Source organism: Pangasianodon hypophthalmus, chromosome 21, assembly GCF_027358585.1.
Source record: "Pangasianodon hypophthalmus isolate fPanHyp1 chromosome 21, fPanHyp1.pri, whole genome shotgun sequence".
Classification (NCBI taxonomy): domain Eukaryota; kingdom Metazoa; phylum Chordata; class Actinopteri; order Siluriformes; family Pangasiidae; genus Pangasianodon; species Pangasianodon hypophthalmus.
This window is the reverse complement of record NC_069730.1, coordinates 13,496,648-13,508,931: the sequence shown is the minus strand read 5'-3', so window position 1 is coordinate 13,508,931 and position 12,284 is coordinate 13,496,648. Positions and strand designations below refer to the sequence as shown.

Below are 12,284 nucleotides of genomic sequence, written 5' to 3'. Positions count from 1 at the left end.
GTTTGATTAGAGAAAGGAACATTTGATAAAACTACTGACTGAATAAATGGATAACATACAAATACTCCACTCACAGTCATGGCAAAGACTCCGACCCACGTATATGTCTGTAAAGGAGCAGAAGCTCTCTGCATCCTCCCCAGTAGTGGAACTCAGGTTCCTCCAATAGTGTGTAGTCCACATCACTGCCTGCTTTTAGGTGATGGCCTAATTTCTGCATATGCTCTTTCATATCTCTTGGCGTAATGGAGGATGTAGCACGACGGCATCTCTCAAACAACTGCGAAAACAGCAAAGTATAGACAGATGTTTTCAATCCTATTTGCAGCCAGGGACATGCTCTGATATCAGGCACATGAGGCAAATACGTACCATCATATTTATTTATTAACGCTATAAGCTATACACTTTTTACTTTTTACTTCAGATTTTCACACACAGAGGCCAAACCAGTTACACTGGTACAATGTAATTAAATATAGGCTTCAACTTTTCCTAGTTATTAAAATTAAAATTGCAATAACATAGTTTATATTTGCGTACAAGTTATTTGGCTGTAGATGAAACCTGTTAAATTCAACTGAAATTCAAATTAGACTCAAAACTACAGTAGCTAAATATACATATAACAACTTTCTTAGTAATTAATAGTAGCCTCCGCCAGGTTTCTGCTCACAGACCCCAGGTTGGGTGACAGATTAAAGGAAGTCAGAAGTCTTTTTGCAGTCAGAGTCACTGCAAATCAATACAATGTTATTCTGACTGATCACCTTTATCCTATGAGGAAATGCTTCTAATCTGAGGGCACGAGAGCTCTCTGAATAGTTTGATAAGTACGAAAATGATGTAAATCATATGATATGGCCTTCAAAATCACCATGTCTCAACCTAATTAAACACCACCACCATCCATCCATTTTCCATACCACTTAATCTACACAGGGTCACAGGGAGCCTAGAGCATATCCCAGGGAACTCGGGGCACAAGGCAGGGATACACTGGACAGGGTGCCAACCCATCACACACACCTATTCACACACTACTGACAATTTGGAAATGCCAATCAGCCTACAATGCTTGTCTTTGGACTGGGGGAGGAAACTGGAGTACCTGGAGGAAACCCCTGAAGCACAGGAAGAACATGCAAACTCCACACACACACAAATGGCAGAGGTGGGATTCGAACCAACAACCCTGGAGGTGTGAGGCAACAGTGCTAACACACCAACACCAATCACCAACAATCAAACACCACTCAAACAATCCGTCTGTATAGTACTCTCACCTTCATGCCTTTAAAGTACTCTTTCACATTCTTTAGTTTCTTTGAGAAGCTCTTCTCTGCTTGTTTGCCTCCAGAGGATGAGACCTGGCTGTCAGGTTTATGAGTATCACCTTCATCCTTTTCCTTAGTTCCCTGTTTATTCCTGCCACAACCCTGGATGGATACAGAATACACACAGAAGTAGTGTCAAGTGTAATAATGCTTTGCCATCATGAGCACATAGACAACAGCACCTTTTCTGGTGGTAAAGGGTTCATCTGGCTTCTTGGGGACTCTGACTCGCCTCCGGTTATGTGCTTTAAAAAGAAAACTGCACATGAGAAAGAACTCCTAGCTTCAGTATGTTTTCCCAAAATTTCATTTAATTAATCCTGCTATTAAAACAACTAATTTGTACCCACGATTTTATAAACTTTAGTCATACTGCTCGGTTTTGGCTGTTTGACCTGCTCCAGCTCACCAACTGTCCACTTTAGATCTCTGACCTGAAAGACAGGTGGTTTATGGAGTTAAAGTGACTGTTCCTATGTTTACAAAAAGCTCTCACATGAAAATAATCAAGCATAGCCACAACTTGCCTGCACATTTTTATGCCGTCTCTCGGCCATGTTCTCTCTCCTGACCTGAACCTATTTAAAGGTTAGACTAAGACAAGTTTATTTACATTAACTGGGTTAAATTGAAGCTATGTAGCAGATATTATTTTCTACCAAATTTTACCACTTAGACATACTCTTTCTAATCCTTTAAAGATTATTTCAAAATAAATGTAAATAAAAGGTTTAATGTCTACCTCGGTATATTAATTAAGTTTTACCTTTTGCTATATTGTGTTTGTATATAAACATATACAGTTCTGACGTAGAACATTTCAAATTTTGTCCGTTGAGCCGTTATGTGCACGTGCCCTGTCTAAAACTAATATAATAGTAATTAATTAATTACATAAATAAAAACACAGTGCAAATTTAGTTCTACTCGTCAAGTAAACTTAGTCAATATTTATTAATACATATTTGTATATCGAATATTTAATAAATTATATTTAAATGTAATATATATTTAATATATTAAATTTCTTAACTGTAATCAGAAACTTTTTATTATTATTATTATTATTATTATTATTATTATTATTAACAACTAAATCAACTGACAACAAATTTTTAAAAAATTAAGCTGACGCAACGGAGTACGTAAACAAAGCGCCACTAGTCATTGATCAGGAAGGCCCCCAGAATGTGGTGTCCTAATCTTCGCCTGCACAAATTGACTCAGAAATCAAAAACGAAAAAGTACTTCTCATACACAAATATTTTTTGCTCAGTGAAGACTACAAACTATATTCCTGAATTTAAAAGCGTATATTTAAAGTATATAGTAGAGTTCATTACAAAGTTTCTGACTACCTATTTACGCGACTCGGTACTACCAGGACCCCAACGTAAACGCGAACAGCCATGGAGTCGAAGAAACATCGGCGGTCCAGGTCTCGATCCCGCTCTAGGGAAAGGAATAAAAGTAGGGTAGTTAGATCGCGATCTCCGGAGGATAGGCACGAAAGAAACCGACATGGAGAAAGTTCTCGAAGAAGAGCTCGGTCAGAGAGCAGCGGCTCGAGGAGCAGCGGCGCTTCCAGAGAGCGAAGACGCAGAGCAGCTGCCCGCTCGAGTGATTCAGACAGCGACAGCCGGGGGAGGAGACACCGCTCGCGCGGACAGTCTAGAGACAGAGACAAGTATGTCATAACACTGAACATAGTAATGAAACGAAGGTATTTAGGCATTTTGTTTTTCGCACTGATTGTAACTAGCTCTGGGGCCCTGCTGCTTGCTAACTTCCTCTGTGTTCTGATTGGCTGAGCTTTGTAAACAAGGTTTTGGCTTGCTGTTGTGTAGTAAAACCCATAGAGATACATCTGAGTGGCTTCATCTGTGTATTGTAAACTATTTCCTGTAGAAAGAGCAAAAAACTGCAGAAAAGCGTTTTGTTACATAAGTTAAGTTGCATAAACACGATACCCAGTTTTTTATCTTTTCTATTTAGAAATCCCCATGTTCTCTGCTCTAACACAGCCTCCAAAATGCATGACATTATTGGTTTCCATTTCCTTAGAGAGATATGGCCTTTAATGAATAAATAAAAAAACTTAGACAAACCTTATGACATTAGAAAGAAGGTTAAACATAAAAAAGTCTGGTAAGATGTCAGTTACAAAACCAATATGTGAAAAAGTATTGAAAACACCCTGGTTTTGGTGAGTCAGTCAGACATATGGTGGATCAGTTATACATCATGGTGATATTATATATATATCAAATAAGACGAGAGGTCTTTTTCAAGTAACTGACCTATCCAGATTGTTCAGGCTGTGTAAAAAATAACGTTATGGTATACCCCTGGCCCTGTGATGGACTGCCGTCCCATCCTGGATATATTCCTGCCTAACACCCAGTGTTCCCAGGATAGGCTTCTTTAGCTTTTCACTGGAGGTACACGACTAATGTAGCTAATGAGAAATGAAATATTATCACTTGAAAACTGTATGTCTGAATCATCAGGGAAGGAGTCTCCAGTGTCAGTGCTTTGTAACAGCCAGTAAGTTTTCCACCTATGCAGAATCTTCAGGACAGATGACGTCATGTTTTGTGGGTTTTTTTTTTCTTTTTCTTTTTTTGTGAACATTTTAGTAACATTTGTAACATTTTAGTGGATTCTTATAAACGATAACAACCAATAGCGACAGCATCACAAAAACACAAGCAAGAAATGAGAAAAGGGAGGCTACACGTAACACACACACGACACAAAGAAGTTTCAGATACAAAACAAATTAAGCCAAAGACACACACAACATTCATTAATGTACAAGGTTTCTGACAAAGCTAACAGCGACTGTCCAGTTCTGAATTGTACATGGTTTGGCTTTATGAAACCTGGATGTAGCCTGTTCCAGGATGAGCACGTCCAAAAAAATAGGAACGCCAACTTGATAAAAGGGAAATATCTGCTTCAGCCCAACCTTTCAAAATTGACTTCTTTGCAGTTGTCAAAGCTCGCTTTCTGGTTTGTTGGTAGCATGACAAGCTGCGTTGTTTTGTCTTCAAACAGCAAGAGAGAAAAGAGGCAGGTGAGCTACGACTGTTTGTAGCTGTTATAGTGATAACAGGAACTAATTTTTCTTACAGATGCTCCGCACGGTAAAATGTATCTATAAATGGAAAAAAGTGGCCTTCATAATAATCACATGGCCTTCATAATAAATTTTAAAAATTGTAATCGCCAGGAAATTGCTGTTGGATAAGAGGAATAAAACACTTGGGGACATGCGGTTCTTAAAATAATCAACATCACTGTGGTCTCAGTAACTCCACTTTGTGTAGTGCCTCATTACATCGTCTCGTTATTGAATATTTTCCTACAATAGCACGTCTCTTTGCTCTTTCTTTACTTATATAACTGCATATACTATATACACTATACTATAACTACACTATATGGTCAAAAGTTTGTGGACACCTGACCATCACACCCATATGTGCTTTTTGAACAACTCATTCCAGATGTAGTTCCCCTTTGCTGTTACAATAACCTCCACTCTTCTGGGAAGGCTTTCCACTAGATTTTAGAGTGTGGCTGTGGGGATTTGTCTCCATTCGGTCACCAGAGCATTAGTGAGGTTAGGCACTAATGTGTGATGTTATGTGAGGAGGCCTGCGGTGCATTTGGCATTCCAATTCATCCCAAAGGTGTTCAGTGGGGTTTGAGGTCAGGGCTCTGTGCAGGACACTCGAGTTCCTCCACACCAACTTTGGCACACCATGTCTTCATGGATCTCGCTTTGTGCACAGGAGCATTGTCATGCTGGAGAAGGTTTGGGCTCTTAGTTTGAATGAAGAGAAATTGTAATGCTACAGCATACAAAGACATCCTATCCAATTGTGTGCTTCCAACATTGTGGCAACAGTTTGGGGAAGACCCACATATGAGTGTGATAGTCAGGCGTCCACAAACCTTTGGCCATATAGTGTATATAATATGGGATGCTGCAGTGTTCTCTCTTTGGCTTTTTGGGCTAAGCTGAAGATTTGGTGTGCCAGCCTGGATATTACTTTTATTATTACTATAATAATAAAAAATTCTTATTACTAGGAAGGTCTGAAATTGAAAGGCATGCAGTTTCACTTGTCTTTGATTTGTGTGTGGAGAAAATCTGAAAAATCGCAATCTGCTTTCCTTTAAATACCTAATAGCAGGGTATAGGTCAGCTTTATTGTTGTTGCTGTTTTTTCTGCAGTGAAGTATGAGGCTTTCATTCAACTTTTTATTTTCTGCTCCCTAGTGCCATCTGTGTTGCATGTGTTCACCAATATGCAGAAGTAGAAGTATAAATTTCAGCAACATTAGCATTATAGTTCCAGCGCAAGACTAAAGAAGTAAGGCCAGGAACAAAACATTTCATGGCCAACTGGGGAAAATCATTTAAGCTTCAATTTCAATTCATTTCTTTATGTCTGTTATTTAGTAAAAGTAGTACCAACAGTATTTCTCTTATCTGTCTGTTTAGCTCACCGTTTGATGACCGCAGTAAAAAGAAACACAAGAACAAGAGTCAAAGGAAGGAGAAACGAGAACACAAGCAGAGCAGAAGTTCATCTCGTTCCAGCACACGCTCCAGTGTGGAGAGACGGCGCGTGAGGGACGGAGACAGCAGCGACAGAGACAGGAGGAGGAGACGGAGGAGTGCTGAGCGCAGGAGCCCCAGCAGAGAGAGACGGCGGGAGCGAGATGAAGAGAAGAGGAGAAGCAGAGGGAGGGAAAGGAGGAGCGAAGACAGGGACCGGAACAGGAGGAGGAACGATCGTGATGACAGCAGGGAGAGACGGCAGAGGGGGAGGTCGCACTCGGGTTCGTCGGTGTCCTCCGGGTCTTCTGCTTCTGAGCAGGGTGACAAAAAAGAGGAGCAAGTTGCTCTGTCAGTCAAAGAGGAGCAGAAGAACCAGAAGGAGCTGATGAAGGCTTTGGAGACTCCTGAAGAGAAGAGAGCTCGTCGGCTGGCTAAGAAAGAGGCCAAAGAGAGGAAGAAGCGTGAGAAAATGGGCTGGAGTGAAGAGTACATGGGATACACTAATGCAGACAACCCGTTTGGAGACAATAACCTGCTGGGCACCTTCAAATGGCAGAAGGTAAGAGGATCTCATAAACATCAGATAATGACAAGATCTTAAACTATTATGATTAATGATATTAAATCATTAAGTAAGGAATTAAACAGGATGGGGCATGCTGTTATTGGAAAATAATAAATGACAGGGTGGTCCCGGCATCACACCACACCACGTGTTTATTTTCCAACAACAGCACATCCTGAAGTGTTTTAATCTTCATGTTCCAGAGCAATTTTCTAATGATTATAATTTTTCAAGTAGTACTTTTTATCCCTTTATAGTAGCATTTAATGTTGTGGAACATCCATGAAACAAGTTATTTACCTCTGACTGTTAAAAATTGCTGACGCTATAGACTCTTTCCAAAAAATATATAAATAAACAAGAAACATTTAATATAAACAGAAAACAACACATTTTTTATAATCTGTTAATTATGTGTCACATCCTCCATACAAGTCTTTGTGTAAGTTGTTACTATAGAAACGATAATGTATTGGAACGCCTTCTGACCAATCAGAAGCGAGCGTTCTGCAGCGCTCTGGCATAAGCAAATATATCTCACAATACTGAACCATGAAAAAGAACAATGGGGTAAATACTTTTTTTTTTTTAAGGTAAATATAAGTGCATTTACAACTCAGTGATTTTACAGAATCAACATTGGCATTTTTGTTGACTACTTGTTGTCGTTTTAGACCTGTTCATGGTGTGTGTTGGTGTGTGTTTGTTCTGTAGGCTCTTCAGATGAAGGGAATAGGGCACTTGAGTGAAAAGGACCTGAAGGAGAGAAACAAGCTTATCCAGGAGGAGAATCGCAGGGAGCTGCAGAAGGTAAATGCAAGAACGTGAATGTGTAGAGTCCTTGCCTTACCTTTGCATGAAAGCCTTGCATTTGTAGCACTTAAGAGACTGAATATGTTCATGATGTGGGGATGGGAATGTGTTTGTAGGTGAAACAGTTACGTCTGGAGCGAGAACGGGAGAAGGCCATGCGGGAGCAGGAGTTGGAGATGCTGCAGAGAGAGAAGGAAGCCGAGCATTTTAAAACCTGGGCAGAGCAAGAGGACAACTTTCATCTGCACCAGGCCAAGCTCAGGTACGAGAGGCACACAGTATATGAGCTCATTATAAGCGACCTGGCCTGGGTGCTGCTGAACACCTGAGTTAACTGGATTACATGTGTGGGATTAGAGCGGGAATAAGTACTCATCACCTACGCTGCATACACTAGCAGACCTGTCAGCTGTCACGCATTTAAAGAATTTAACATCAGAATTTTAGCATAAGTTATCACTCAATAATATACGCCACAGACAGGTGTTGCTTCATGATGCCATATGTTCTTTTGAAGATGAGCAGTCCTTTTTCTAGTAAAACACTGCCACAACATGATGCTGCCACCACCATGCTTCAAAGTCGAATGGTGTTCTTCGAATTAAAGACCTCGCCCTTTTCTGTCCGTACATAATGCTGATCATTATGGACAAAGAGTTACGTGTTTGTTTCATCTTACCAGAGACATCTGACCACCAAAAGGGGAAATAATAATAACACATATGTGGAGTAACTTCCAGTATCAGAGCTCTTTGTATCAGCTGATTCCTGATACTGAGATCCTCGCAGTAACCAAACCTGCTTGAAAAATGTCATCCTTTCCTGTGCCAGTCAGCAGTTTCAGGCCAGTATCAGTGTAATTCTTGATTTGTAATTTGTTGCTTTCATTGTGCAGGTCTAAGATCCGTATCCGAGATGGTCGAGCCAAGCCCATTGACCTGCTGGCCAAATACATCAGCGCTGAGGATGATGACTTGTCTGTAGAGATGCATGAACCGTACACTTTCCTGAACGGACTCACTGTCACAGACATGGACGACCTGCTGGAGGATATCAAGGTGTGTGTGCACTTTATCTAGGGGATCTTGAAGAGGGACTAAATGTTATAAGTCCTTCTTCTCTTTCACCTTGTTTCTTAATCACTAGCCTGCTTTTCATTCTTACTGTTAGTATGAAATGGAAAAACCTTTATTATGTTGTGTTATTGTGAAGTTGTATTTTATTATTGTAGTTATAACACACCTTATATGATGTAGGTTTACACAGAATGGAGTTAAAGGGCGATCGTGTGTTTAGACAGCTATATTCCTTTCTGCATAAATCGTAGGTGTATATGGAGTTGGAGCAGGGGAAGAATGTGGATTTTTGGAGGGACATGACGACTATCACAGAGGACGAGATCAACAAACTGCGCAAACTGGAAGCTTCAGGGAAAGGGCCAGGTAAAGCACAACTTAATCACATTTTATACAATTTCTCAAACTCAAATAAGCAACAGTAACATAATTATGCATATAAAAATAAGCCACTTTATAAATTGCATGTAAAAATGCATATAAAAATAAGCCACCTTATAATTTAAGTTTAAAACAAGTCAGTAACATAAACTCTCAAACAAGAAGGTATGTTGTCAGGAATATATCAATAAGCTGAGCAAGTATAATAGTTTTATATTGTATGTTTTTTTGCTTGTTTATTTGTTTTTGGTCTGCAGGGTGTTTTAATTAATTATTACACGTTAATAACCTTAATGATTACACGTTATGCAGCATTACAAAGTTTGGTTTTCAGTTCAGAGTGCCCTGAATTTCTGTTGATTATATTAAGGTTTATTTAAGTAATTATGATTACTGTTGCTGTTTCCAGAAAATACAGTTAAATTGAAGAACCATCTTACAAACTGGATTTTGCATTTGCAGTGTGATCTAGCTTTCTCTGTTCATAAACAGGTGACCGTCGCGAGGGGATCAACACTTCAGTGAGTACAGATGTGCAGTCTGTGTTCAAAGGTAAAACATACAGCCAGCTGCAGGCGCTACACATGAACATAGAGAGTAAGATCCAGGCCGGCGGCTCGAACCTGGACATCGGCTACTGGGAGAGCCTGCTGCAGCAGGTGCGAGTCTACATGGCACGGGCAAGGTACTAGTCTTCTACTAGTTACATGAGATGCTTTTTATGCTTATGCAGCATGCCTTACTGATTTTACACTGTGTGTGTTACCTCTGTGCTGTGCAGACTGAGGGAGAGGCATCAGGAAGTCCTCAGACAGAAACTCTATAAGCTGAAGCAGGAGCAGGGGGTGGAAAGTGAACCACTCTTCCCCATTATCAAAGAGGAACCTGAGGCTGAGGAGCCAGCGTGAGTTACAGTCTCTCTGCTGCTCTGTTAGGACTGACAATAATATTCACTGGGTCTATTATGTAATATTTACTAATATTATTTTCACTATTCACGTTTCATAGTTTTCAATTCTTTAACTTAAATTTTCTATTAGTTTAACAAAAAATGTCATTTTAATATTTTTACAATTCTATTTCTACAATACAATATTTTAATTAGTATGTATCCATTAACAATATACAGTATGTGTGAGTATTCAGTAATAATGCAATGAGTATTTATATTTTATTTTAATAATGCCTTATTTATTTATTTTAATGTCAGTATGTTTATAATATAATACTAATTAATTAATAATTAGTTTATTATTTATTATTTAATATACAGTTTATTAAGTAGTTTGTTAAATACATATTTTCTACTTATAATTTGAAATAAATAACCAAATAAATATATAAATGAATTATACTGTGTGTATGTATATATATATATATATATATATATATATATATATATATATATATATATATACACACACACACAGTATAATTCATTTATATATTTATTTGGTTATTTATTTCAAATTATAAATGAATTATAGTGTTTGTGTATATATATATATATATATATATATATATATATATATATATATATATATTTATATATATTTATTTCAAATTATAAGTATAAAATATGTATTTAACAAATTACTTCTTTCTTAATTTTCAATAATAATTGATATATTTATTAATGTATCTACCACTTTATTTTAAATAATTATTTAAATAAATAGTCATTTCATTACCTTTTTTTTCTTTTTTTTTTTGTAGTACAAATGAAAAGGAGCCTTCTAGATCGTCTCCCTCACAGGCTGCTGCCGAGTCGCCAGAGCAGGCGGAGGGGAGAAAAGAGCATGAGGAAGAGGCGAATGAGAAAGAGAGTGGAGACGAGAGGCCAGGGCCGAGCTCCAGAGCATCTGGGGAGAAAGAGGGAGGTGAGGGAGGAGGAGAGGGAGACGAGGAGGGAGAGAAAAGCGGAGCAGTGGAGGCTGTGCTGACTGAGGAGGATCTGATCCAGCAGAGCCAGGCTGAGTACGACTCGGGCCGTTACAGTCCCGTGCTCCTGCAGCCCTCCGAGCTCCCGCTCGACACACACGTCATGGACGCCGAGGAAGACCTCCAACGCCTACAACTCGCCCGCAGACAGCTGCAGGTCACAGGTGGGTGCACGAAACCTCTGCTCTTTGAACCAAAATTGGTCAGATATGTCATGTCACATATCCTGTGCATCTCTCTATGTGAACCACTGCAGCGGTTGTGTGGTTTAAGGGACTGATTTAGAGTCACATTAAATTTGTACACACTTTAACATCAGCTATGACACATTTAGTGTCTGATATTTGCTTCCTTAGTTTTGTGCAGCAATTCCAAGACTAAGACTACCAGATAATAAATGCCTGTCTCCTCCTAAATCTTTTCCTTAAAATCATTTCCCAAAATCTTCACAAACTTGCTTTAAATGACATCATCAAGCTATAATGGTATGCAGACTGATTACAAATTGAGCTTTGAAACTAATTATTCTGGTTGATGGCTTCCTCAATAATGTTACAGCACTCATCACACCACCCTAGTGTGGATTACATTCCTACATGACAGTACCTCTCATAGTATTGTATTCCTGACAGTATTTACACTCACCTCCTTAAAATAGATTGTGATTTGAAGTAGGAGTAATGATACGATTTAACTCTGTGATATATAAAATTGTGTGATGATTTTTTTTCCCCTTTCCCTTCAGGCGACGCCAGCGAGAGCGCAGAGGACGCGTTTGTACGACGTGCAAAAGAGGGCATGGGGGGCGACGAGGCGCAGTTCAGCGTCGAGATGCCCCTCACTGGGAAAATGTACATGTGGGCTGACAAGTACCGGCCACGCAAGCCTCGCTTCTTCAACCGTGTGCACACAGGCTTCGAGTGGAACAAGTACAACCAGACGCACTACGACTTTGACAACCCTCCACCCAAAATCGTCCAAGGTTACAAGTTCAACATCTTCTACCCAGACTTGATCGACAAGCGCTCCACGCCGCAGTACTTCCTTGAGCCGAGCCCCGACAACAAGGACTTTGGCATCCTGCGTTTTCACGCTGGGCCGCCCTACGAGGACATCGCATTTAAGATCGTCAACCGCGAATGGGAGTACTCGCATCGACACGGCTTCCGCTGCCAGTTCGCCAATGGCATCTTCCAGCTGTGGTTTCATTTCAAGCGCTATCGCTACAGGAGATGAGGGGCTGAGGCTCAAGTTTGAAGACATCTGGACAACCAGTTACATGATGAATCTTGTATTTATGTATAAATTGCTATGTGAATTCTTAAGTCTACTTTCACAATGCAGTGCAGCATTTTGAGAACATTGTGCAAAGCCATGTTGCGTCTTTACACCAGGCCTCGTGAGAACAAGAGTAATTTGAAAGAAATGGGCGAACAGATGAGAACATCGGGCCCTGTACTGAAAGTGATGGAAAAGCAAATTCTGTATATTTTTTGTATTGTATTGGTATTGACTGACTATTCTCAAATAATCATATTCGAGTGTTTGGCTTTTTATGATTTTGCAACAATAAAAATCTTTTCTTAACTTGTTCT

At 39.5% G+C, this 12,284-nt stretch overlaps 1 protein-coding gene across 1 annotated transcript; it reads left to right on the top strand.

Moving 5' to 3' along the window:
• Positions 1-2,697: 2,697 nt before the first annotated feature.
• cactin lies at positions 2,698-12,276 on the top strand. Its single transcript, XM_026925801.3, has 10 exons — positions 2,698-3,024; positions 5,854-6,472; positions 7,193-7,288; positions 7,408-7,553; positions 8,187-8,349; positions 8,619-8,733; positions 9,241-9,433; positions 9,530-9,652; positions 10,465-10,853; positions 11,435-12,276. Exons 1-10 carry the CDS (start codon positions 2,747-2,749, stop codon positions 11,923-11,925), a joined length of 2,613 nt encoding a protein of 870 aa, XP_026781602.3. The 5' UTR covers positions 2,698-2,746; the 3' UTR covers positions 11,926-12,276.
• Positions 12,277-12,284: the final 8 nt, after the last annotated feature.

Excerpts from the sequence above, each read along its gene's own strand:
- cactin (XM_026925801.3), top strand. The coding sequence starts at position 2,747 with ATGGAGTCGAAGAAACATCGGCGGTCCAGGTCTCGATCCCGCTCTAGG. Across the intron at positions 8,734-9,240 it reads AGCTTCAGGGAAAGGGCCAG|GTGACCGTCGCGAGGGGATC; the intron begins GTAAAGCACAAC and ends GTTCATAAACAG. Across the intron at positions 9,653-10,464 it reads CCTGAGGCTGAGGAGCCAGC|TACAAATGAAAAGGAGCCTT; the intron begins GTGAGTTACAGT and ends TTTTTTTTGTAG.